The following is a 27,592-nucleotide window of genomic DNA, read 5'->3' on the forward strand; positions in this document are numbered from 1 at the left end:
TTTTAAATCTAAGTATTAGCTGGATGTGATGGCTCATGCCTGTCATCTCAGTACTTAGCAACAGAGGTAGGAAGATCAATTCAAGTTCAAGGCTAGCCTGGACTATAGTAAGACTTGTTTCAAAACCATTTTGAGAAGACTGAAGGTAACTTCATTATATCAGTAAAATAAATTCAGTACAGTAATTACTTCTATTTTCTCCTTTAAAAATGAAAAAAATACCACTTTTATTCATGTGTATGTGTGTATCTGTGTGTCTGCTCCATTGTTCAGGTGACCTCCTGGGAGCAGGAATTATAGGCATTTTGTGAATTGCCTTAACCAGGGTGGTGTGAACTGAACTCGGGTCCTTTGGAAGAGCAATAAGTGCTTTTAACTGCTGAGCCATCTCTTCAGCCTCACAGACTCTTAATAATTTTGATTTCAATATATACATTAATTCTATAGGCTAAAGAGTTAACTTAAAAACAGTCCTGAGATGACACTGGGTAGAAGGCCTGTACCTTCTGCACTCACTGCCTGAAGTGGGTACTGGGTTCTACAGGCACCTGCTGTATTTGGTGAAAGGATACTGGTAGGTCAGGCACAGTCCAGATACTTGTCACTCTGGCTTTTCTAGCCAGTACTTTTGAGTTTTTTAAATTTTGCATTTTGGGGCTAGAGAGATGGCTCAGTGGTTGAGAGCATTGACTGCCCTTCCAGGACCCAGATTCAATTCTCAGCACCCACATGGCAGCTCACAACTTTCTGTAACTTTGCTCTCAGAGACTCAGACGCCCTCTTCTGGCCTTTCTAGGCACTGCATGCACATGTTGCATAGCCATACATTCAGGCTAACACACTAATACACGTCAAATAAAAAATAAGTTCTCAAGATTTTATTTCTAAGTATTGCGGCTTACTCTCCAGAAGTCGTGACCTTACTTTATTCCTCTGGCTCTGTCTTGAGATGTATCTGTTCTAGTTACTGTTTAACTTAGCAGCAGATGACCAGTTCAAGGCAACACTACCCTGATGCTTGCAGGGCTTAAACATTCTGCTGGGTCAGCTTTGAGTTAGGGGGTCTTGAGGGCTCCTGGGAGACTTTTAATATCTTAGATCAATAATTTTTCTGGCAATCCTAACTAATTGATCGAAAAATACTACTTACCTATGCAAGGTGTACTTGCCTATAACTTCCACACTTAAGAGACTGACTGAGGCAGGAGAACCAAGAGTTTGAGGCCAGCTTGGACTATGCAGTGAGACTCTGGATCAAAATAATAACAACAACAATGACAAATAGTCTTACTGATTATTTTTCATTGTATAAGTACATACATTGTGTTTATTTAGCGATAGTTTGACTATGTAGATAAGGCTTACCTGGAACTCACTATGGAACCCGCACAAGCCTCAAACTCACCATCCTACCTCTACTTTCTGGATGCTGGGATTATGATTGTGTGCTACCACACTGGCTCTTATTTCCAAGAACTCCCAAGATACTATTAAGAAGGTGTTTTTATGACCCAGCTCTCATCCTACCCAAGTCGGAAACCAGTTCCATTTGGATATGTTCTTCCAGACCCCTTACTGCTGTGTTTCCCGGGCCCCCATTTTCTGACACCAGAGGCCCCTTTTATCTCTGTTGATCTGTGCTGTCGTAGTTCTTGTTCTCCTCTTCTCTTCTTTGCCCTCTCCTTCCCACTTCAGTAGGAGCTAACTAGGCGAGTTTCACTGTTGAACGAAAACTTGGCTACTGATTTTCATCAACCTTCAAAATAACCATCCTGCCTGGGATTCAGCTCCGCCCACTTTTGCCCTGGGTGCATCACATGCTGGTGTTGGTCTTCTGTAATGACTTATCGCTGCAAGAGCTGGCAGAACTTGTCAGCATCCCCATTGGAAGACATCATGCTGTAATTACAGCAATCAATTTTATTTTGGTACTTTTTGTTTCTTAAGACTAAATGCTTCCTCTTGACTAACAGATTACCTGGCTTTGCATGACCTGCTTTCCTTGTTTCTCTTTCTCCTTGTCTTTTTCCACTCCTGCCTACTTCTGGGCCTTTAGTTTTCAGTAGTACAGTAGATGTCTCCCCACACTCAAAGCCTTCCCTGTATAGTGACTGATGCTGTGGCCTCACAGAATTTCATGTTGTACTTTGTTGTCTCTTTGGGGTTTGGTGGCACTGCTGTGTTCTTCCCTTTCACCCCGATGTCTTCTCCTCTGCCCTGGCACCTCTGAGGCTTTGGGTCTTCTTCTGTTTTGTTTTGTTTTTTTTTTTAAAGATTTATTTATTTACTTATTATATGTAAGTACACTGTAGCTGTCTGTCTTCAGACACACCAGAAGAGGGTGTCAGATCTCATTACGGGTGGTTGTGAGCCACCATGTAGTTGCTGGGATTTAAACTCATGACCTTTTGGAAGAGCAGACGGTGCTCTTACCCGCTGAGCCATCTCACCAGCCCTTCTGTTTTGTTTTAAACAGGTCAACTCTCTGCCACATTTTCTTCATTTCTAAAACAAGAATATTTGATAAGCTGATGGGACAAATAAGATTCTTGAGTATGAGTTCTTTCCATTAGGTTCTTTCTTTTATGTGGCACTATCTGGGTTGTGTCTCCATTTTATTTTCTCTATGTGCCATTGCTAAAAGCTGTCTTTGATGATTTCAGTAATTTACTTTTTGCTTACTGTTTTAGGGGAAAATATTTACTTCATTGGAGCCAGAACATGACCTTAATGATGTTTGCCTCTACCCCAGCTCAGGTAGGCTCACGCTCCTGTGCTTGAGTTTTAAACTGCATTTGCTTCATAAGATAACACTTGGCTTGCTCAGGACACTTCTTGAGTTTTTCATCTGCTTGGAAGAAGAAAGAACAGGAAGTGGTATGGATGATTCAGAAAGGGTGCTCTTATGACTCAATGCTCAGCCCGCCTAGCTATTAGTAGAAACTAGTAACAAATCTAGGCAGGCGGCAGGTGAAATGCTATTTTGGTGTATTCTTTTATGTGATTAGTAATGGCATGTGGAAATTGAGGTTAGAGATTTGAAGGAGGATGGAGTCACCTGGTAATAAAGGTTTGGGGATATTCTGCATGAAGTACTGGTCAGCAAATTATATGATAGGTTTCGAAATTCAGCAGCATCTTCAGGGCAGATCTCAAATGGGGTCTGAGAAAAAAAATGAGAGAACCCTCCCACACTTGAGCTGTGTCCTCTGCTGACAGGGTATAGAGGAAAGCCTGAAATGTTCCACTGCACACATGTGGACAGTACTATGCCAGCATGTTACAAGGAGTCGTGAGCCAGAGTTGGGGGTGGGGCAGAGGAGCATGGGAGGCTTTTGGGGCCTTATTTGGAGGGCAGTCATTGAATGGGATTAAAGTGGCTTTGTGGGTAAGGTGATTCACTAAGAAGACAACGTCAGAAGAGTAACAGGGTTGTAGGAGGCTGAAGTGAAAGGATAGGTGGGTGCAGGTATCGTATGTGTCTACGTAAGCAGGTAAGGATGTTCTTAAGTAAATACAGATTGATCATTGTAGAAGCCAGAGTGGGTATGAACAACCAAGGGGACATATGAGACTGGAAATAGCAAGAGCCATTCCATTTAGAGCAATGGAGAGAAGAGCGAATGGAGAACCTTCACAGGCTTGGATACAGCAGTATCAAAGGACCATGATACTCAGGTAGAACCTGAGACAGAGCCTGTGGCTTTGTAGCTGGGGCCTGGAGGAAAGAGCAGACTCATTCACTGCTTTGAGTCTGAGTGAGAAATGCAAGTCTATTGCTTATCATATTATAACCCTGTGTAGTTAGTGGCCCACAATTTGTTCTTTTTTTTTTTGAGATTGTCCCTATATATTCCAGCAGCTTCCCTGAAGCAGTTTCTAGTCCAACCAGGCTTCAAAGTCATGATCCTCTGCCTCGGCTTTCTGTGTACTGTGATTGTGGGCTGGTGACAACATACTCAGCCCTCTGTCTTGCACCATGAGTGTTCATAGAAGTTGGGTAGTTTACCAGGGTTAGTTACCTGCCTGGTATAAGGCAAGGCCTTGGTTAGAACCTTCTGAAATGGACTCTAGTTACATGCTTCTAGGGAGGAGGGGCAGGCAGTAGAGGGCCTTGTCATTTCTTTTGTAAGAAGAGTTGCTGGGTCTTATGCAGATGGGTGTGTGGTCACTTCTGCAAAGTTGAGGGACTCATTGAGGGGAAGGTGCTGAGGTATTGAAATGCCCTTACGTGGATCCTGGGCTACATAGAAGCTCAGTGAGCCTAGTGAAGTAGCAGATGGAAAAGGGGAAGGAGAAAGATTGGTAGGTGAAGGAGAAACAGTCTGAAAGGGTGGCAAAGAGTGATAAGGAGACCTCACTCTGGAATATACCTCTTGCCCCCAGCACACACACACCGCATTTCCTCTTTCTTTCTCATGGTGTTAACTTTTATAAGGTCAGGCCAGTCTTCTGGTAGAGTGTGTGTCTCTTGAATATATGTGGTTGTTCCTCCTGGTGTCACTTAGCTTGTTTTCTATCCTGTGCTGAACCTAAAGTAGCAGTGAAAGATTGATTGAATTTAGCAAGATCCCCCAACTTGATAGAATTCAGTAAGGTCTACCTGCTTGATGAAGTGTGTTTAGGTTAAGGATCATGGACAAACCAAGTGTGGTGGCACGTACCTTTAATCCCAGCACATAGGAGGCAGAGGTATGTTGCAGAATGTTTGATCACACTATGAACCCCAAGAGTATGATATTTACTGAAAAAAAACTTCATCTAGTTGTCGAGTGGCTGACAGCTCCTTAGCACACACCTTTAATCCTCTTGACTGGAATACAGGTATGCCTTTAGTACACACCTTTAATCCTAAACAAAGAAGGTAAATGTTTGTAGAAGGAAGCACCCACAGTTGAAAGTGATGTCTTATTGATTGGCAGACAAAGTAACAAATCAGAGAAAGATTTGATAGAATAGGAAGGATATGTCCAACTCTCAAGAGAAGAGAGAGGAAAGGGAAGCTACTTAAGAGAGAATGCAGAGAGAGAAGGCAGGCAGTTTTACTGGGGCAGTAGTAAAGAGATAGGTTGCAGAGAGAACCAGAAGATTAAGACATATTACCAAAGTGAGTCTGAGGCCAAGCAGAGCAGAGAAGCTAGCTTGAATCAGTCAGCTTGAAGAGCAGTTGAGCCAGAGCAGCTGAGTAGGACAAGCCAGCCAGAGATCAGAAGGAACTAGAAAGGGTGAGCAGTAAGTCTCAGAGGCTGCAAACATTCTAGGCCTAGATTAGATTGCACAGAGGCTAAAAGCTTACAGGACTAGGCCTAGGTTAGCACACAGAAGAGTAAGCCTCCAAGGTGACAATTCCACCAGAAAAATAAAAATTACTTTTACAGAGGTTAGTAAATCTCTTGAGTTTGAGGCCAGCCTGGTCTACAGACCTAGTTCTATAACAGCCGTGGCTACACAGAGAACCGTTGTATTTTGGGGAAAAAAAAAAACATGGACATGTCAAGTCTCATTCCAGCAGATCATCCATGTGAGGTTGTGCTCTGTACCAGCTTTGCCATACCCATCTTCCCTCGACCCTGCTTTCTCTTCATCACTATATGTGTAGCCATAGAAGGTAAAGCCTCCTTTTTCACACACTCATTTTTGGAGAAATTCAGACCTAATCATGGTTTCTTTGTATTTGCAAGGCAGCTCAGAATATTAGGAAATGATTCTGCCTTCCTGGCCCTTGCCTGGCTGTTCTCACAGCTCTTTGCACAGCTTCTGCACATGAGCAGCCATTCTGCAGGTACGGGCACTGTCAGAGGCAGCACAGCTCTGGGCCCCAGTGTGCATGACATGATGACACAGGAGGCATGTAAAGATGATACGTGTGTGAGTCCCATCCCAGCCTGTTAAAGCAGGACAAGAGGTCCAGAGCCATTGGCAGAAGGGAAGAAGGTGGGCTTCTGGGCTTTGGACTTAAGAAAGACCTGCTTCAGGCTTAGTTATGCCCATTATAACCCTCGGCTTTCTCACCCACCACACAGAGCTGCAAGAGACCAGCTGGATTGTGGAAAATGCCATAGCTCTTGTCCCCATCAGCATCCTCCAACAGGGTGGCATGAGGAACAACCATGGCGCATTTGCACATAGCGCTCACAAAGTGGATTTTCTGTTCCACAAGTCAGTGAGAAGCTGAAGATGAGACAGATGTGTCTCTGCTGCCCCTCTTCTCTGAATGTCTGCCTTGAGCCATTGAGAGTGCTATTGAAGCAGTGTGTTTTAGTGTGGTGCTTTTTAAACACGGTTGGCCAACCACCTGCCTATTGCCTTCCTTTTTATCCCTGTGCTTTTAGCCTGCTGATCCTTTACAGATGATATTTTTGCACACTACAGTCAAGGTGTAACACTGCCTGTGGTTTTGTTTTGTCCTTTCTTGACACTACTGTATTGAACTGCCTGCAAGCTTTAAGATCCTTTCTTTCTGTACTTTTATCTCTCAGCTTGGCAGCGGATTGCAGGTGGCCCAGGGAGCAGCAGACCTGCCATAAACACTCTTTTGGTTTTGTGTTTTGAGCATTGTGAGCCGTTCCATGACATATACCCAGATGAGTTCTGATGTGGGCATGTGTCCCAGGAGGGCACTGCTTTATCAGGTCTCTGTCACCCCTGACATTGGAGGAGAGTGTCTTGGACTCCAGTTGCTGGGCTGTTTTCCTTCTGAACAGTTTTGTCTCTTTTAGGAACAATAAACAGTAGCATCTTGAGAAACTTAGTAGAAATGCTGTCCGTAGTGCCAGGCTCCTCAGAAACCACTACTGCCCATTAGAGAAAATGGCTACGTTAACTCCATGGTGTTAAGTGGCCTTTGTGCTGCTCTTGGAATCACCTTTGCTGTTTGGTTTGATACTATGTTAGAACCAGCAAGAAGGTGAGCTAGACCCCATGTAGATGGTGGGATTATTTTTCATTTTGTTGGGTGGTATTTAGACTACTTAATGACTTATTTGATAACATGAGAAGCCTTTTCATTTTATCTGTTTTGAGTGGAGTTTTTATGCTCCACAGTATATGGGGCTAGTGATGTTGAAGGGTGCCATACTCGCTGAGATCATATACGAGCTTATAAAGGGTCCTGCATTACCTCGTAAAGGGTTGGAGAGATGTCAGCTGATTTTGTGTGTCGTCATGAGAGGCTTGGCTGTAGAATATCTTGCCACCTTGAAGGTGCTTCAGAAAACTTGGGGATACTTGCTGGCACTGAACCATCTAATACTTGATATGAAGTAGCTAAATGCCAATAAATGATGGATTTCTGGGTTTCTGCGTTATAGGACCTCCTTTGTTGAGTGGCAGAGTTGCCCTCCAGCCTAGTTTACTTTCTTGAAATGTAGATGCCACAGAGGCTAAAATTAATTTCTCTTTTTAGTTAACTAAAATGAATTTCTCTAGTGGTTCATTCTTTTAAAACTCCCTAAAATGATCATGGCACTCTAAGGACTGTTTTGTGACATATGGGTCTTAAAAATACTTTATGTGTGTGAATGTTTTGCCAAAATGTATCTATGTGCACAATATGTACTTTTGGTGCCTACAGTGGTCACGAGAGGGCATCAGTTTCCCTGGAGCTGATCATTGTGAACCATCAGGTGTGTGCTAGGAACTGAACCTGGCTCTTTACAAGAGCAATAAGTGCTTATAGCCACTGAACCATCTCTTTGACCCTGACATGTGGGTCTTTTGGGGGAAGTTCTATATTGCACTCCTATAATCATTTTGGTCTGTAGTTGGCTCTGAAGTTTAATACAGAAATTCTGATGCTGGGCCTTTTGGTTCCTTGACTCCTGATTCCAGAAGGGGAGCCTTTCTCTCCATTATTATTCTCATACTGTACATCTTATGCATGAAGCTGGAAACTCCCAAACCTAGTATAGAGCTGAGTGCCTCTCTGAAGCCTACTCATGGCTTTAGCTCATCAAGCCTGGGTAGTTCACAGACAGGGAGTCAGCAGCTCCTTCTGCTGAGGTCTCTTCCCTCGAAAATCAAGACTGGCTAAAGGGCAACTCAAGCGTTTTACATTTTGTAGAAATGGGTACTTCTCGTCACTTGTTTAACTTGTTCATTGTATTTATTTTTAGGAATGCTTCTTACTGCCAATGAGTCCCCCAAGATGGGCATTTACTACATTCCGGTAAGAACCAGCAGGAGCAGGCACAACGAGGTTTTGTGTTTAAACTGGTAGTGTTGACAGCCTTTGGGCTCTGTGTAGCTTTGCTGCACTGTAGATTCACTGTGGACATAGTATGCTCTGCAGCCCAGTAGAGTAATGTCTCAGTGTTCTGTTGGCCAATTGTTTGTGCTGTTTAGCACAGGCTTGGAATCTAGTAGTCTTCAGATATGCTTTGTTGTTTGTTTTGCTGGGAAATATTTCAGAATCTAGAACTTAAAGCTATTGACTAAGCAGAAGTCTAAATCAAAACTAAGAGTCTAGAGCAGTGGTTCTCAACCTTCCTAATGCTATGTGACCCTTTAATACAGTTTCTCATGTTGTGGCGATCCCCCAACCATAAAATTATTTTTGTTGCTACTTCATAACTATAATTTTGCTGTTATTGTAATATAAATATCTGGTATTTATGTAATGTTACTATCTGATATGGGACCCCCGTGAAAAGGTTGTTCAACCACCAAAGGAGCTGAGACCCACAGATTGAGAGCTGCTAGTCTAGTGTTCTTCTAATTATCTCACTGTAGTTTGCATCTTTTAGAAATAAGTTGCACATCAAGAAGCCGGATCATCAGGACTATCAGTGATGGCATGTAGTTTAGATTATCATATTGTCATTCTTAAAGAATTGTTCTACACAGGAGCTTCCATGCTTTACCTTTTAGTCTATAGAAGGGAAGAAACAGGGATGTGTTCTCTTAGTGAGTAAGGCAGCCTTCATGTAGAGCTGGCCCAAGGGACGGGTGTTACCAATAGGGAAACTGGAGAGCAGTGGACTCTCCATGCTGCTGGCCTCCCATCATGGAACTCTTTGTTGGAGTAGCTCAGCTGTCTGTGGATTGGTTTTCACCAGCCTCCACCTGCTACGAAGTTTCTGTTCTTAGGAGGCTGATGCTGCAGCACTCTGTAGTTGTTCTGAGCAATAATAAAGTGAAGGCTGTTCAAACAGGAAGCTGCTGTTCTCCTGTATTGTCATGTGCTCCTCTTCCCAGCCTCACAGATGCCGTTTCACCCATCTTCCCATGTTTCCATGGCTTAATAATTATTTGTTTGTTGCATCAGCTATATGTCAGGCACAATGCTGGATGCCTATAGCACACAGTACATAGTACATTACCATTGCTCAATCTTCAGGGTTAAAACAGGAAGAAAGGTGATTTCAGGCCTGCACCATGAGCTGTAGGAGGAGAACTCTTTGAGAGTGCCTGGGAAGAGAGTGCCTTTCTCCAGAGTGGGCTAGGTGCCTGTGAGAAACTCAGTAAACTACCCAGAGTGACTTCAGAGAGAGACTGGAGCTTGAGTCTCTAGACTAGATGGAGGGATGGGGTGAGCCTCAGAATTGGAGTAGCATCTCAGCAGCAGGAGAGTGCCTGTGGAGAGCTCAGGGAGAGGATGTCATGGAGCAGAGCAAGTGCCGGATTGGGAAGGGTCTGTAAGTGTGTGTGCTAGGGAGGCATGCAGAGCCTGGCACATCCTGAGCAGCAGAGTGAGGACGCCAGGGCTGCCCTTTGGAAAGGTTTTTTGTCTCTACAAAAAGAATGACATGGGATCTAAGCTGGAAACAGCCACAACAGGCTGTGGCAGTCCCCAAGAGGGAAGACAATGCTGGGCTATGCTTTTCAGCATCAGGACTTTGGTAGGTCCTGAGACTGTTTGAGAAAGAAAAAAATCTGACTTGGAATTACTGTCCACCTGTGGAGATGCGGGTGGACCTTGCTCCCACCTTCCTATCAGGGGTAGTCGCTTCCTTCTCCCCTAGGGTGAACTACGGTACTCTTCAGCAGCTATGTACCACATCAAGAGGAAGGCTCCACAGTGCAGGGTGGTACCACAGCGGACAGTACAGGCCAAGAGCCCGTGGGCACATGGCACAGAGGAGGCAGGTGTGGGTAGGAAGACAGACTTGGTGATGATGTTAGTTATGGGTTGTGAGGAAGAGGAAAGAAACAAAGTGACTCCAGGTCCTGTCAGGGCACATGCATGCATGCTGATGTCATTTCCGTCCAGGAAGAGGTGGGTGAATTATAAAAATATTTTCCTTTTGATTTTTTTACATTGTGAAATGACCTTTTGCAGAAATGACACAAATGTTTTAATTATACAAATAATATATCCATGTTCTTATTTTTCAGTATTTTACAAAGTATGAGGGGAAAAATACCTAATCTGCCCCCATAGATGCTATTAATATTTGGAAGCATTGTGTGATTTGATTTGATTTTTTAATTTTCAGTTTTGCTTTGTGTGTGTGTGTGTGTGTGTGTGTGTGTGTGTGTGTGTGTGTGACTGGGTCTCGTGCAGCCCAGGTTGGCCAGGGATATCTGCTATATAGCCAAGAGCTCTCCTGATCTTGGCCTTGCCTCCAAAGTGGTGAGATAACAAGTGTGCTCTACCACGAGTGCTGACATGGTGTTTTATAGGTACATTGTACCCAGTCCTATGGAATCAATCTTAGGTATATTAACTCCAAACAGTAAGTCACCTAAAGCTAGTACTCGCAGGCACTGAGTTCAGTACCTCACACTGGAAGGAAAAAAAAAATCACCTAAAGTAGCCGGGCCCAGTGGGTACACCCATGACTACAGAATTCAGGAGCAGAGGCAGTAGGACAGCCTGGGCTACATAGCAGTCATTTCTACTATATTGCTTCTTTTTTCTCTTTAGGATGGGATCTCACTGTCTGGCCAGGTTGGCCTAGAACCTGAGCTGTGTAGCCTGTGCTGCCTTGAGCTCTTGGTCTCCTGCCTCAGCCTCCTTTCTTTTCCTTTGCTGTCCTTTTCCTTTTCCTTTTCCTTCCTTCCTTTCTCCTACCTTCTTTTCTTTTTTGGGTGGTGGTGGGTTTGTTTCATTCTTTCTTCTTTGGGGTGGTGGTGGTAGTGGTTTCAAGACAGAGTTTCTTTGTGGATAACCTTGGCTGTCCTGGAACTTGTGCTGGCCTTGAACTCAGAGATCAGCCTGCCTCTGCACCACCCCCACCCCAAGGATTAAAGATGTGAGTCACCATCACCTGCCTCTGCCTAGGCCTTCTACAGTAAGTGGGATTGCAGGTGTGTGCCACCTTGCTTGGTTTCTCTGTTGTATTTTATTGCTGGGCATGTGTGGGCTATTTTAATATTGAGGAGACATCTTATTCACATGTAATTCTTTGGTTCTGTTTTGGGGTTGCTTGCTCTTTTCCTGTCTTTTCCTGCACTGGCCATCACACCAGGGCTTTCCACCTTCATGCTGGCCAAGCACTTTGCCCCCAAACTGCACCCTAGCCAACAGTAGGGGTTTGCTATTGTTCTGAGGACTGAGGACTTTGAGCAGCAAGAGCAAGAGGAGTTATGGTGCCTAGATGATGAGAAGCTGCTCATGACTCACAAGCTTGCCTCACAAGGCCCCTGAGTTTCAGCTTGGTAGCTGAGATTTGACAGGCAGATATGAAATGGGCCCAAAGCCCTCTCCCAGGCGCCTGCACATGAGGGACCAGTGTGCATAGGGTCTTGTTAGGCCAAGTGCTGAGCTACAGCTTGGCCTCTGCTCTCCTTCCTGACCCCACGGTCTGCCTGCCGCTCTTGCACCAAATCATATTCCGCAGCACCATTTGTCTTCACTTGGCACATGCTCTTTTTACTGCTCCTTCAAAGCAAAGAGCAAGCCCCAGGGCTGAAAGCTTGCCATTTACTGGAAGATTAATATCAAACTTAAGGAGCTGCATTTAGCTCAAAGGCTCGTTTGAGGCCTATAGAGCCAGAGAACTGTGTGTTTTAATATGTGGCTTGTGCCAAGTTTAGGAGGTCTGACTTGTGATTTGTACGAACATCTTATAAATCAGTAAGCCGTCCCACACATCCCTGCAGGCTGTGCTACAGAAAAGGCAGCATGATGTTCCCTCAGCTTGTTCTCTTTGCCCTTCTAGCCGATACCATCTTTCCTGACTACTTGTACCATCTGGAGACTAACACAGTTCCTGATTTTAGTGCCCCGCCCCTTCCATATGCTAGGTAGACCGAGTTTCCCCTCATCCTATCCCATTTTCCCAGTCCTGTCCTTTGTTCTCTCTCAAGGGAGTTTTGTTTCCTCGCTTGCTTCAGCATCTAATTTATCAGTAGTTTAGTAACATAGGACAAGAACAACTCTAACTCAGTTTCAGGTTAGTGCTGCATAGAGAACACCTCTGACAGCTGCAGACTCCTGAGGGAATCCACCCCTGAGGTTGATACTCCAATGAGAATACTCCTGATTTCAAGGCTCTGTACAACAAGTTCCTAGAAGTTCCTAGGCCCCACAGCCAGGAGTCCCTGCATCCTGAGTTGCCTGCATGTTCCATAATGGATATATATGCATGCTTATCAGAGGAAATGTATTATTACTTTTTTTGAAAGCTGTTTGATTTAGAAAACAAAATAACTGAGTTCATTAGAGGTATATAGTTTCAATTTTGTTTGAAATATAAATTTAAGCTGCTATAAAGATTATATGAAATGCCATTTGACCTGCCTTTCAATCCTGGCAGTTATTTTATTTCAAAATAGTTTTTTAGGAAAAAACATATTGCTTATTATAAATCATCAAAATATACTGATTGAATATTTTAACATTTACTATTTAATTTAAAAATTGGAAGGTATTTTTGGAATACCTAGTCCCTACAAATAGGGCAGATTAAAAGCATGAAGAATGGGGTAGAGGTGCTAGGGAGATAGTTCGGTTGGCAGATGTTTGCTGTGCAAGTCTGAGAGCCAAAATTCAGATTCTCAGCATCCATATAAATGTGAGGTACAGTGGTGCATACCTATAATCCCAGTGCTGGGTTGCAGAGACAGGCAGATTCTAAGAACCTGTTGGCCAGCCAGGCCAGCCAGAAACTAAAGTTCCAGGTTCCGTGAGAGACTCAAAAAGCAATGTGGAGAGCAGCAAGTGCATTCCTGGCATTGCTCTCTGTCCTTTATATGGTTGTGCACTTAAAACCATGCGCATGCACACATACAATCACTAATAGTAAGGAAAGCATGCAACCCTTTTAAAAACAAAACTACCCCGAAGACTGCTGTCTAACCTGCACTAGTACTTCTGGTAAGAAATGGCATTTGAACTTGAGCAAAACTAACTTGGCACATGAGGAGACAGGATGCTCAGCATCAGAGCCTTGTCTCAGTGGCTGTCGTACTCAAATGTTAACCCCGTCCCTCTCACAGATGGAATGCAAACATTTTAAAAGCAATATCTCCACTTTCAACTTTTTAAGGCCTGGGGCTTGATCTTTGTGATCACAGCACAAACCTGGGTCTATATCATAAATACCTGGAAACAACAGTAGCAGGGTGAGGGGGCCAGGGGCCTGGGGCCCATACAGGCAGTCAAATTCCCTCTCCCTTGATGTGCATGTCTCGTGCATATCAGTTGTCTTCCATGGTGACCATAACTCCATGCAACTTTATGTTGTATGTAACACTGCATCCCCCTGCTTGGCCCTTTCATTCTCTGCTGGCTCCTGTTGATGTGCTCCAGGGCCTGGGCTTGGCTCTGTTCCCTCTAAAGGCTAGGAGCACTTGGCTCAGAGCCTACCTTTCTGTCTGAATTCACTCCCAGGCGGCCCATGCTTTATGACCAGCTACCAGATTCCTCTCCAGCCTTTTCCTCACCTGATGTGTGTCTCCTCTGGACTTCTCAGCTCTTCCACTTGGATGTCTCAACTGCATATCTTACGTCCATGCAGAACTTCAGCAGTAGCCCTTTGCCGGTGCTTGTCTCCCACAGGCTTGCCTTGCCCTCTTAACACCTGTTTCTTCTTTTACTTTTGTCCCTCTTTCTGTCTGCCTTTTGTTGTTGTTGTTGGGTTGGGTTTTTGTTGTTGTTTCTGTTTGTTTGTTTAGCTAAGTTCTTCCTGTGCGATCCAGGCAGTTGTTACTACCTTGGCCTCCAGTATTCTGGGAGCATATGTGCACACTCCCATAGCTGGCTTTGCTGTCTGTTTTTCTTACAACATCTAGATTGACTTCAACAGTAAAAATACAAGCAGAACAAGTATAAATCAGTCCTGTAATCTTCTGCTTAAAACTGGTCCAGTAGTCTATCCATTTGCCCAGAATAATGTCCTAACTGCTTGCACAGTTTAAGATGTTCTGTAAGGTAAATAGAAAAAGCTAGAGACCAGATTCTCTGTCTCTTCTCACCCTGCTGAAAATAGATCTTAGTAAAGCCATTTCTACTTACAAGAGTCACCAAATGGTCAGACCAGCTAAGCCAGTATATATTAACCAAAATGAAGTTATTAGGGAAGAATTTGTTTTTTGGGCGAGTGGTGGCTACTGACATGCTGGTTGGTTTTTTGTTAGCTTGACACAAGCTAGAGTGATCTGGGAAGCAGAAGCCTTGATTGAGGTATTAATTGCCTTTATTTGGATGCCACAGGCAAGATTGTGGGCATTTTCTTGATTACTGATTATTGTGTGATGTGGGAGAGTTCAATCCACTCTGGGCAGTGGTGCCCTAGGCAGGTGGTCCTGGGTGGTGTCAGAAAGCAAGGCATGGTGGCACATGCCTCTAACACTAACATGCCCAGCACTTGGAAGGAAGAAGCAGGCAGATTGATTTCTGTGAGTTCAAAGCTTTTCTTGTTTCACAGTGAGTTTTAAGCTAGCCAGTGATATATAATGAAACCCTGCCCCAAAGGGAAGGACGAAGGAAAAATGAGGGCAGGGTGTGAAGAAAGGAAGAAGGTAAGCTGAGCAAGCCATGAGGAACAAGCCGGTAAACAGCAGTTCTCCATGGTTCCTGCCCTGACTTCCCTCGCTGTACACTGTGCTTGGGACATGGAAGCCCAATAAACCCTTTTCTTCCCAACCTGCTTACAGTGTTTATCACAGCAGTACAAAGCAAACCAGGACACTCAGAGATTACCTAGTGCCTGTATATGCTAGCCAAGCACTCTACTGTAGTGTTACATTCCCAGCTGTCTAAACACAAAACCAAAAGTAAAACAACAGAGTGGACTTCTGCTGCTTCTTGGCTTCACCTGTGGGAGTCTGGACAAGGAAAGTTTACTCATGTCTGTCTGTGGAGCATCTCCAAGAAACTTCCAAAACTGTTAAAAGATAACTTTTTTAAAAATCTGCGAGTTTGACTCTTGCTCATAGTACAAAAAAAAAATTGGGGGTGGGGGTGGAATTTAACAACCTATTAAGAAGGGAAGCAGGTGTATTTCATAACCAGGTTCTAAGAGAAGTCTAGAAAGGTAGAAGAAGTTCACATGGAATAAAGTTACATTGAGTGGAGATGCACAGAGGCAGCTTTTCCAGAAGTGTGTGGGGCTAACTGACCACCAGACGGCTTTTGGCATTTGTTTTGGGCTGCTCCTGGCTACCTGTGTCAGATCCCATCACACCAGAATCAGAACATCTTGATGCTGTATTGTAGACCAGGGGCCTGGTGAGGACCACCAACGTCTTTTGTAAGCAAGGCTTTATTAGAAAGCAGTGCATGCCAGCAGTCTCACTGATGACACAGCTGAGTAGCTGTGATACAGACCATATGGCTAAGAGCCTTCTCATATCCCACTGTGCTTCTCTGCGTCTCTGTGTCTCTGTGTATCCCCGACCCCTACATAAAATATGGGTTGAAGGGGAGTTGGTGCTTTTTCCCAGCACCCAAAGCAGTTTTGTCTCACTTGAGATCCATCTGTGTTGAAAATCAGTGAACAAATACATGTGAGACATCTGATGTTCAGATGTTGGGAGCACTAGTCAGTGGATATATATTTTGACAAGGATGGTTTGCAGTGCAATCCATCTTTAGACCAGATTGACACTTTGCAGTAGTTTTCTTCTGCTACCATATTAAAATACAGAAGTGGGGTCTGTTCCTGTGGTCTGCTCAGCCTCGGCCCTTGTGCTCTGGAGGCACATTGTGACCAGCACACAGCACCTTTGTTTGGGAATGCTGACAGGTTTCTACAGCTAGGACTTTATTCCAAACATTTGATGGTGATTCTGAGTGTAAAACAGATTGGTTTAATCCTTTTCCTAGAAAACTCCGAAAAGAGACAAAAACCAAGGATATGGAGCTTTTGCTGTATGTTTATTGACATTTCTTCAAAATTTGCTTGTGTGTAGGCATAATTGCTGCTGTGGTACATGTGTGAAAGGCCAGAGTCTTTGCTTTTCTTCATGTATGGACTGTGCTATTCACTGGAGTTTCTGTTCAGTCCCATGCCGGATGGGCCCTGTGGAGTTGCTTCAGTGCAAAACTCATCTTGAGCACTAACTTGATACTCCAGAGAGCTCCCTAGATGAACTATCTATTGGCACAATACCATGTGCTGAATTGTTGTTATTGTAGTTTGCACATAAATTTTGGAAATGATTGATACCATTTTCCTATAAATGGCTGATTGAGTCCGAGAACTGTTGGATATAGAAACAAAAGTAATTGTGTTAGAAATCTGTATTTTATAGGACTAGTAGCAACATATTCCTTTGGTTTGGGAAGTAGTGCTATAGGCAAAAAAAGAAAGAAAGAAGGGGGAAAAAAACACCCTATCCCCCAGGGACTCTGCCAGCAAGCAGAGGATTTACAAGACAGAACACAAGCAAAACAAGTTTCTGCTGAATGCCCTCCCTACTACAGGCATGTGGAGTGTGCTTTGAAGGGAGGAGGAAACTTTTGAAGCCCAGAACAGAGAGCAGGAAGGAATCTTTGAGGTCGGCTAAGCCATCACCTTGATTTATAGCTAAGGCATCAGATTATTTGGTCAAGGTCAGATAACCATTCCTTAGCAGAGCTGGATCTAGGGTTTCTTTCCTTACTCTGTATCGCCCAAGGGCAGGAGCTTAGACTTCGGAGTAGGTAGAGCTGAGTGAGTACTGGCCTTGCCACTCACTCACTGGCCTTTCCAAGCCTGTTTCCTGTTCAGGGTGAGAGCCAGGAGCCAGGACTTGTCTTTTGCTGCTCCTGTCTTTGACTAATCTTGAACTGGGAGAGCTTTTTCAGTGGAGAGTGGTGGCCTCTTCTTTCTTTCAGCTCTGATTGCCAGGCCCCTTCCCTTCCTTCTGCATCTAGGACAGAGCTAGTGATGCATCGTTCTTGGGAGCTTGTAGCAGTAGCCATGAGTTGTTCCTGTTGAGCTTTGTGGTTGATGAGCAGCAGCACCAGGACAAAGACTGTTGTTTCCCCACATTTTCACAGTGACAGCACACTGGGAGGGGCCCTGGTCACGTCAGATAATGGGCTTCTGGGCATGGCTTATCACTGGGTCCACAGCATCTGCTTGTGTAGCGTTGCTCCAACAGAGGGAATGCTCCAAAGGGTCTTTAAGGTTTAGTTTGGTTTGGTTTGTTTATAGGACTGGGAGTGGATGCTGGGCTCTTATGCATGCCCAGGACCCTGCTACCTCTAAGCTGCAGCCCCAGTCCTTTTCGCACTTCATTTTGAGATAAATTCCTACTAAGTGTCCAGGCTAGCTCTGCAATCTAGCAATCAGGCTTACTCTGTGGTTCAGGCTCGGCTTAATCTCAAGATTCCTCCTGCCTCAGTCAGCCAAGTAGCTGGTGCAATAGTATTGCTGGTCTTTGCTACTTTGTAGGTTCTTCTCCCCCCCCCAACCCCCTCACCTCCTATCACTAGATAGGAGAGAAAGAAGGATACAGGGAAGAGAGAAAGAGAGCTCTCTGAGTCTAATTTCTATCTTCTTGTTTCTTCTTTGCTTGTAGCTGGTCTTTGTTACTCTGTGGGTTCTTCTTTTTCCTACCCTTTATCCCCACCCCCCTTGGTTTCACCCTCTATCACTGGATAGGATAGAAAGAAAGCACTCTGAATCTAATTTCTTCACGTTTCTTCTTTGAGGATGACTACTAACAAATGGCTACCAGTCTCCCTAAGCAACCAACAGCCACCAACCCCACCTGTTGGGGCTCTAGCATTTATACACCCTCTGAAATTTTTCCAGAATTCCAAACATCACACAATCACAGAAACTGTCTGCAGCTGGCAAAACCATGCCTCTGCTAGAGTACGAGGCAAGTCATAGTCACAAAGCAGCCTCCTATCCTCACACCTAGGATTAAAAGGAAACTTTATTATATTTCTGTGTTTTTTTGAAGAAACCAAAATTCTAGAATTCTCGTTATAGGATAGGCCAGTGCTAGCTGACTTTTTGTGAGACAGGGTCTTAGCACACACCCTAGCTCTGGAGCCCCTGCTTCTGCCTCCACCTCCACCTTCAGGCATATGCTAGCTACCATACTGCCCATGACAGTTTTAGTTAATTTTCTGTTCCACTTGATTCTGTTCACTTGACTTTAAAACTTACTGTCTGTGTAAGAGCTTAAAACAATGAAATTGAAGTTAAGTAGCAGTAAATATAATGACTAGAATACAAAAAGTTGGGAGATTTGTAAGGTAAAGTTAGAAAGTTCAGAATGGGCAAGGAAGACCACATCTATAAGAGACAGCAGAAGACTTTGTTCAGCTGTGGAAGTCCTCGAGCCTTTGAGACGCCCATGTACATGTGATATATGACAGAAGGGAAGTGGGGGGTGCTTCTAAAATTCTTTGTATTCATTGACAAGTTTTTCTGGTAGTTATAGTTATGGGTTGGTGAAACTCAGAAGTTCAGGAATTATCAGGTATAACCCATTCTCAGAAAGCATGTTTTCAAGATGTAAGGAAAGGTGAGCTCGTAAAGGCAGCATCAACACCAAGGAATTGGACTAAAGCAGAAATCTTCCATTGTTGAATGTGTAGGAAAGCTCTCGGGCATAAGGGCAGACATAGCGGAGCTGCCAGAGAAAGAGAAGAAGGGAGGTTTGAGTGAAGACATGGTGCACTTTGATTAAATTCAGATTTGAATTTAGAGACAGGTAGTTTGCAGATGTCTTCAGAGGACATCTGCTTAATGTTCACCTCCAAGAAAGGTGTAGAGGGCAAGCTGGGTCTGTGGGGAGATTGGAAGGATGGGTATCTCGGGGATGCTAACGTAATAGGGGACAAATGTGAGGCTAATGAGCAACACACTTGGGACTGAAGGACTTGGAGTTCAAGTTCTGAGTGTTTTCACTAACTTTTCAGCTAACAAAAGGAAAGGAGTGGTCTTCGATTTTCTTGTTTGTTTCTTTGTTTACTAACCCAAGCTCACAACATTTCTTTGTAAGTGAATTTTATCTATGCGCGAGCTTGCTATCCAAGGCAATGCTTTTGTTTGGTACTGTTGTTCATTTGTTTTATAACTGAAGTGAGAGGAAACACACAGTGTTAGATGGCAATGTGTGCTCTGTTTTCAACTTTCCAAAGAGGAAATGGGAGCTTCCTATTCTAATCTAAACACTCTTGGGCAGTAACAGTATCTGTGACATTTTTCTTAACAGAGGAAACCCTCCCCACTTCCTATCACCATTATTGAGCAACAAAAATAGCAGACATACCTAAAGCATTAATGTGTATAAATCAGGAAGTAATTTTCTGAGCATCCTGCCACACTTTCAAACACTAATTTCAGTTCTGATTGGTTTAAAAATATGTAATTTACATGTGGAAATATTTGATATACATATGGCATGTTACATTATGTTAATGTATCAAATGATTCTTGTTTTTTCTTAAGTGGGCACATGTCTAATGTTCATTCTTGAAATGAATGACTTCCTATCTGACACAATTTGAGTCTGATAGTGACCCAAGCCTTGCCTATGAGCTCTGTTCTCCCATCTTGGGGCTTTCCTGGCCAATCCCTCTGTCATTCTTCCTTGGAAGTGAACCTGTAAGCCAATTTCCTGTGAGGGACGTCACTCAGATGGCAGAAGTAGAGGACAGTGTTTGCACAAGTGGCTGGAATTGCCTGAGGATGTCGGACTGAAATCAGGACACATTATCTTTTATTAATACCCTCAGTAGCTGTATTTTCTTTTCTTAAAAATAGAAGGCAAAGGGTCAGACATGTAGCTGAAAGGTGGAGATATTTGGGCTTATGCAGAGCAAAGTAAGAGAGCTACCAGGTGTGTACTGTCTGCCCTTCCATTGTCTGTGCTTCTGCAAATCTGACTTCTAGGCCCCTTTCCACAGAATTATCCCCCATTACGGAGCAGTTGTGTGTGGCTTTGCTTTTTTATTTGTATTTGTTTGTTTAATTAATTAATTAATTTTAAAGGCAGGGGGTCTTGCTGTGTAAGTTGACTGACCTTGAACTCCCTGGCTACTTGCTTTCTTTGACATAAAGTCTCAGCTGTGTTGCCTAGGGTGATCTGAACTCCAGCTCTGAAGCAATCCTTCTGTGTCAGCCTCCTCTGTTGCTGTGACTAGAGGTACACACCATCATACCCAGCTTAGTATGTTTTACCTTCTTATGGAACACAATGGCATTCTTGGCTGGGGATCAAATGACAGGTAATTGGTGGTGCTAGGACACTGAAGGAAAGGTCAGTGTGCCTGTTTGTTCCTTGCATGTCTGCCCATGACCATATGCCCTCATTCATCTGCTCATCAGGACAGTTTCTGGACAGCTTTCTAGCTCACAGCAGAAGAGTGAGAAGCACATTCTCATGCCTGCCCGCTTTCCTATCAGTAATCTGTACAGAGTGATATATCTCTACACCTGCTGAAGCCACGCTGACTCACCGCCATCAGTCTTGAGTCCACAGCTTGCATCAGTTGGCTGCTCAAGGTGTTGTGCATTGGTGAATTTTCACAAATAGCTGTGCCCCTCTATACCATGATGGTGTGTTATCAAAACCTGTTCCTTCCTCTCTCAGCCTAGCAGGCCTCAGACCCTGACCTCTTTACTTGACTTAAAGGTTTGCCTTTTTTCTAGACAGTTGTATCTGCTACATAGTCATTTCAGACTAACTCTTCCCATAGTAATTTGCTTTTAGGTTCCCATATCCCTTCCTTGCAGCTTACTTATTAGCTTATTTCTATGTGTTATGTCAAGACTGATTGTGTGGATGTGCAACCTGCTGACAAATTCCTTATTTACCCATTGCTGTGACAATAGGCTAGTCACAATGTGTCCATAGTCAAGGAGTAGGTTGGGGTCTGCCCTGGTCCTTACTATACCCAGGTTACCTGGGATGTGACCAGGATCTGAGTTTTTAAATTTAATTGTTCTTTAAATAGCCACATGTGGCTGGCAGTGACCATGTTGGAATGTTGCACGGTGCATCCTTAAATATCTCTTGGCCACTAAATCATGTAACTTAGACTACTTACCTTCAGTCTTCATAAATGACAGTTCAAGTCAGATAAAGTTTTTGTAAACCTCCCTTAAAGAGTGCTGTACATTATAAAAGGCCATGACAGGCCTGTGATAGCCTGCTTCAGTCCTGTTTCAGAAGTGAGTTTCTCCTCCTGAGTTATTGGTGTGCTTCCTTCTGCCAGGCCACTGGTCCTCTTCCTTTGCTTTGGTTGCTAAGCATGGTGGAGCTAAATCTTTGCTTCACCTAGAACAGCTGTTTCCCCCCAAATCGCATGGTTCCTTCCCTGCCCAAGACCTCTGTCCCTCTCAGCTTTTCCTCTTCCACCTTCCTTCCCACCACCCTCCTTTCTTTCCTCCTTCCACTTCCTCTCCTTTTTATTCTGAGGTTATTTATTTTTATGTAAAGCTTTCTTCACAACCATGATAATGGTTAAGTTTTTGCAAAGTTCTTGGGATCTATCTTGAGACATCACTAAAAAAATTATTAGGACACACGCTCTTCCCTTTTCACAGCTTTGCCCACACATTTACTATCTTCAGACCCTTGATATGGCTAGTGTGGGAGTCTTAGTTGACCTCAGAGGGAAACATGAGCATTAATGTCACTCCAGCACTTTTGAAGTTGGCATTTTATCTGACTGAGTCCAGATTGGTGTTTTTTGTTTTAGTGTGGAGCATTTTGTTTGTTTGTTTTCCATTTCTCCTTTGACTTTATTTGGGAACATAGGAAGTCTTTTGCTGGGTTTGAAATGTCTCCTTCAGGATTTCCTGGTACCATGCATGCCCCACCCCTTGGAGGTAATGAGTAGCCACTAAGAGGCAAGAGAGTTTTTGACCTTCCTAGGATAGCACTATTAAAATATACAACTTTGAGAAAGCGTCATAAACTTTTGAATAGTTTTATTCTTCCTTTGTTCTTGTGAAGTTTTCTTCCCTGAGTTTTGTATGCTATAGTACCCTTGGTTTTACATAAACTTCAGAATTGGTTCTGAAAGCACGGAGAGTATGCTGAAGACTTCTAGCATATCCTTTGCTAGCAGGAAGTCAAGTAGAGCGGAAGCAACTGGTGTGCTGACAACCAAGGCCAACATACTAAACCATCTGTGATTCTTGGCAGAATAAAACGACAAAGCAAGACTATGGGAGTGCTCGCTTCCAGGTGCATGATCAAAGAGATAATTCCATTCTCCAGTGTAAAGTTGGCCTGGTGCCTCTCATGTCTGTGAGGCCTGTGAGGTTGAATTTAGCAGTTAGGAAAGTATAAGAGGAAAAGACTTTAAGCATAGGACATCGCTCAGCATCTTGTTACTGCAGGCTCTGGGCGTGAACTCTAGGAAACTCTGGAATTCAAATATAGTATGATAGACATCAAATTGTAGTCTGTAGCCGAGATGCAAGGCCAGATTCCTCAGGATAGAGTGGATGGGAGACCTTTTAAAAAAAAATCTGTGCTTTTCATTTAGCCGACAGAAAATGAAACTGTGGTAACATTGCTCTCCTCCTTGTTTTGTTTTTCAATCAATACTGAAGGAGAAATGAAAACCAAGGAGTTTTTAGGTCATTTAATATGCTGTTTGTGGGGCTGGAGAGGTGGCTTGGCAATTAAAAAACATGTTGTTCTTCCAGAGGACCTGAGCTTGAGTCCCAGCACCCATGCAGGGCAGCTCACAGCCACCTGTAACTCAACTCTAGAGACTCTGATTCTTCCTTCTTGCCTCGATAATACTCCACTCATGTGTGTAAGCTCATACATAGACACACACACACACTTAATTAAAATTTTAAAAAGGCTTTATGTCATTCATTTTTTAATGTACAGCAGACAGATATTTTCATTTTTACTTCATAAGTTGGGTTTAAACTAACACACAAACTCACTCTCTTTCTCTCTCCTCATTTTGCTTTTTGTGAGAGGGGTCTGTTTAGTAGGCAGTCTTCTCAGATGTGAGGTGGGACCTTGAAAGTACTTGGGTCTTTCTGACCTCCTCTGTGGCTCAGGTTTGCCAGGAAAGGTTCCAGCAAGTTGGCTCCCAGAACCAACTTGTTACCTCCAGCTCAATTTAATACCAAAATTTGGAAACAAATGAAAAGATAGAAAGATTGATACAAATATAAGTCCCACGAAGCTGAGTACCTAATGCAGAAAGAGTTTCTGTGGTAATCTTGGCACATGTTCCCTCAGACTCCTGCCAGAAGTGTTAACTGGATCTGGTTATGAGGAGCAGTCTATATAATCTCATTATGAGGTACATACTTCAGGACGGGAACCTGGACAAGTCAGCTGGCCCCAGGCCCCCAGAGAATGTCCCCATCTGAAAGGCAGGAATGGCGGAGTAGAATCGTCTAGATAAGTGCACCATGTGATCCTTAATTCAATTTTTTAAAAGCAGCTTTGTTAAAAACTCTGTCCTTTAAAGGATATAATCTAGTGGCTTCTCATGTATCCAGAATCCTGTTGTCACCACCATTTAACTCTTGGGTCCTTCATACCAAAAGGAAGCTCCCTGACACCTCTCTCCTCTCTCTCCCTCTCACAGTTCCACCAGCAGTCTAGCGCTGTAGGGCTGTTCCTGAGCATTGCGTGTGAATGGAATGCTCTGATAGATGCTTTGGGGCTTTCCCTGTTTTCAGGGTCCACCTCTGCTGTGCTCATTTCCCCCTTTGTACTGAGTGATGGATTTAGTTCATTCTGTGCGTACTGTGCTCCCTCCTCCATCTGTCAGCTGCTGAGCATCTTTACAACTTCATGCAGGAACTGTTCCTAAGGCAGATTCTATTATTCCATCTCCAGCACATACAAGGTATCCCTCACCCCCATGTGCCCCTCACCCCCCACGAGCCCTTTACCACATGTGCCCCCTCACCCCCATGTGTCCCCTTACTTCAGTGTCTTGTCATTTTTTTGTTGTTGAAAGCTAGAAACTTTAAAGATAATGTGGAAATTATGGAACTCGGCTCCCCACATCCAGAGTTTGTGTAGTAAGGCTCCTGGACTAACTATAAAGTCTGATTTCTTTGTTATAGGGAGCCACAGAAATCTCTGTTTGCCTTGCTTAGTCATCAGTTAATGATTGAACAGAATCTCTTTAAATACCTGGAATCAGCAAGTCTCCCAGCTTCTATCAAAGTGATGTTGTAAATGCTAGTCAGATCGTGTCAGTCCTATGCCAGAGCCCTCTGATGGTCTCTGTTTCACTCAGTACTAGAGAAGTGAGTGGCCTGCAAGAAGACTCTTTTGGCTGTGCTGGGCAGGTCTTCTTGCTGACCTCACGCAGTTTTGAGCATACTGCCTTTGCAGTTGCCAGATGTGCTCCACAGTCTCTCCCTATTGGGCCTCTGTCCACTCACATTTCTCCTCTCACTTTGCCCACAATGCCTGTTCACAGTGGAACCTTTTCCTCATGGTTCCTGGAGGCCAGCGTTTCTGCCTAGCTTTGCTCACTTTCTCTACAGTTGAAGGTGTTTGGTTTGATGGTCTTGGTTGCATAAGGGCATCTTTGGCAGTCTGTTCTTGCTTAAGAATGAGGCAGTGGAGCGTTGCCTATAGATCCTCTGTAAGAGTGAAGCAGTGTGTTCCTGGGGACTCTGTGTGACCATGAGCAGGGTCTGTTCCTGGGTTCCCTGTGTGAGAGTGAGGCAGTGGACTGCTGCCTAGGAATCCCTTTGCACCTTGTCTTGTTCCCTGGACGTTTTCCTTTTGACCCTTTGAGCCTCTGTTTCCAGGTACCAGTGCCACAGGACCTTTGGTTTTCTGCAAAGAATACTCCCTGGGTTCTTCCTGAGGTGGAAGCACAACAGCGCCCACTTGGCCCCTGGTATTTAAGGAACTGGGACGGGATCTCAGGATCTGACTGCTAGACCAGTTGTCATTTTAGCCCCACAGTTGAGTCACTTCCACCTTTGTTCTTTTGGCCCCAAAGCCATGTGGCATAGCTTGGGTTTACCAAAGATCTGTCCTCTGTCTCCTTAGAGATGGTGGGAATTAGGTGTCCCCAGCCCTGTCACCCCCTTCCTCATGCCATGCTTTCTCCTGTCGTCCCACTCTTGCTGCTGCCCACCTCTATCTGCGCACTTGCTGACGAGGTGTGCTTCCTACGCCACTGTACCCTCCTCTGCCCTAAAGTCCTTTTTATATTTGTTTACTGTCATTTTAACAAAGCTTCGGGGTAGGAGCTACTATTAGTAACTGAAGGCTCCTTGCAGTTCTTAATATTGGCTTTAATTTTGTATTTAACTGTTTGCTTGGGATGTCCAGTCTCCCTTGGCTCTTAAATGTAGACATGCTGTCTAATGCTCATTTATACTGTCAGAGCCTTGCATAGACTAAGTGTTCCTTGACCAGCTGACAGGAGAGAGCACCATATACAGGGTTTGTTCATTTTACTTAGCTTTGTTTTTCCTGTTTTTTTAGTATCTAAACTAAATCAAAAGTAAATCACAGCAGATAATTTTTCTCCTTTTCAAATGTAAACATTGCTGCATTGTAGCATATACCTGTGATCCTAGCATTTGAGAGACTGAGGTAGAAAGATGAGCACTCAAGGCCATTCTGAACATAGATTGCTGAGACCAGCCTGGGCTCAGTTTGTTCCCCAAAATTAAATAAAGTGTAAGCTCTGAGATTAAATTGTAGTAATGCTAATCTGAGTTTTAGGAACAGGGGACAAAAGGCTACTGCAGAGCAATGCACCTTTGGATGACTCATAATTACTCAGGCTAATGCATGTAAACTTGGATGTGCAATTAGGCAGCTCATTATGCTACAAATGCAATTACATGCTCAAAGGCAGCTCCTCCCTTCGGCTCACCCAGTCTGTGATCGCTCATTATAAAGCCTCAGCTGTCAAAATTGGAAAATACATGCTGGTGCTGGTGGGTCTTAGAGCTAACATGGAGTAAGCTACTATAGAAGGAAAAAAAAAATTTTTTTTTTTTTTCGAGACAGGGTTTCTCAGTGTAGCCCTGGCCATCCTGGAACTCACTCTGTAGACCAGGCTGGCCTTGAACTCAGAAATCCGCCCTCCTCTGCCTCCCAAATGCTGGAATTAAAGGCGTGTGCCACCACTGCCCAGCGGAAATTTTTATATTATAGCTTAGCTAAGTTTGGTATATATTTGCTACAGGAAGCAATATTTTGTGTGTATGTATGTGTGTATTATAGTACAGTACTATCATCTCTTTCTTACCTGTAGTTTTTATTTTTAAAAAACTATTGTTTTCTTTTTTTATAACTGACCTGATTCCTTAGGACTCAAATTTTACCTGTATTGACATTAATGAGGCTCTTTCTTACCATTATTTTGTCTTAACTCAGTGATATGAATATCACTGAGTTATATGTGATATATATGTGATTCTGTTATAGACCCTTTTTTTTTAAATATTTATTTCTTATATATAAGTACACTGTCTCTGTCTTCAGACACACTAGAAGAGGGCATCAGATCCCTTTACAGATGGTTGTGAGCCACCATGTGGTTGCTGGGAATTGAACTCAGGACCTCTGGAAGAGCAGTCAGTGCTCTTAAGTGCTCTCCAGCCCTGTTACAGACATTCTTATTGTGTTTAAAAATGGGACACTAACCTAGACAGCACCCGACATTTCATATAACCTATGGTTTATTTGCTTTATTATTTTTTTTAAGATAAAAAAATCTATCTTAAATTTTTTTGTGTTGTAAAGCCTGGGCCCAGTTGTTTCTGATGAAGATGGTAGCTTCGTGGCGAGAATGGCAGCTTACTGTTTGGATGGAGGTTTCAGCCCCAGAAGTCTGACTTTATCCCTTAGAGTGGTCACTAGCGTGGTTACTGAGGTGGCAGCACAACAGTGCGCACTTGGCCTCTGGCATTCAAGGGACTAGGAATGGTGGTGGTTTTTGCTCAAATCCCAGAATTTATATTTCTGTCTGTTTTTAGAATGTCCTGAAAACAATTAAAATAACTTAATAGTTAACTCGAGTGGCTGCCAAATGATAAGATTATTCTGTAGTCTGTATCAGCATTGCTGATAGTTAGCAAATATAGTTCTTTTCTCATTTGTTTTATTGGATTTGCTTACTTATTGTATATTGTATATGTATGTGGCTGCACACATGTGGTGGTCAGAGGACAACTTTTTACACCTTGTAGATCCCAAGGGTAGAACTAGGCTGCCAGGCTAGACAGCAGGCACCAGGCTAGGCAGCAGGCACCCACCTAGGCAGCAGGCACCTCTGCCCATT

The 27,592-nt window shown here is 43.7% G+C and overlaps 1 protein-coding gene across 2 annotated transcripts in view; it reads left to right on the forward strand.

Moving 5' to 3' along the window:
• Nol10 (nucleolar protein 10) overlaps positions 1-27,592 on the forward strand; it is an 82,591-nt gene that overhangs the window by 24,989 nt on the left and 30,010 nt on the right. For both annotated transcript variants that reach the window (XM_031357381.1, XM_031357382.1), the window contains 2 exons: positions 2,691-2,757; positions 8,115-8,167. In XM_031357381.1, the coding sequence (XP_031213241.1) occupies positions 2,691-2,757; positions 8,115-8,167 (120 nt within the window). The remainder of the gene's footprint in view (positions 1-2,690; positions 2,758-8,114; positions 8,168-27,592) is intronic.

This window comes from Mastomys coucha, unplaced genomic scaffold (assembly GCF_008632895.1).
Source record: "Mastomys coucha isolate ucsf_1 unplaced genomic scaffold, UCSF_Mcou_1 pScaffold6, whole genome shotgun sequence".
NCBI classification, from domain to species: Eukaryota; Metazoa; Chordata; class Mammalia; order Rodentia; family Muridae; genus Mastomys; species Mastomys coucha.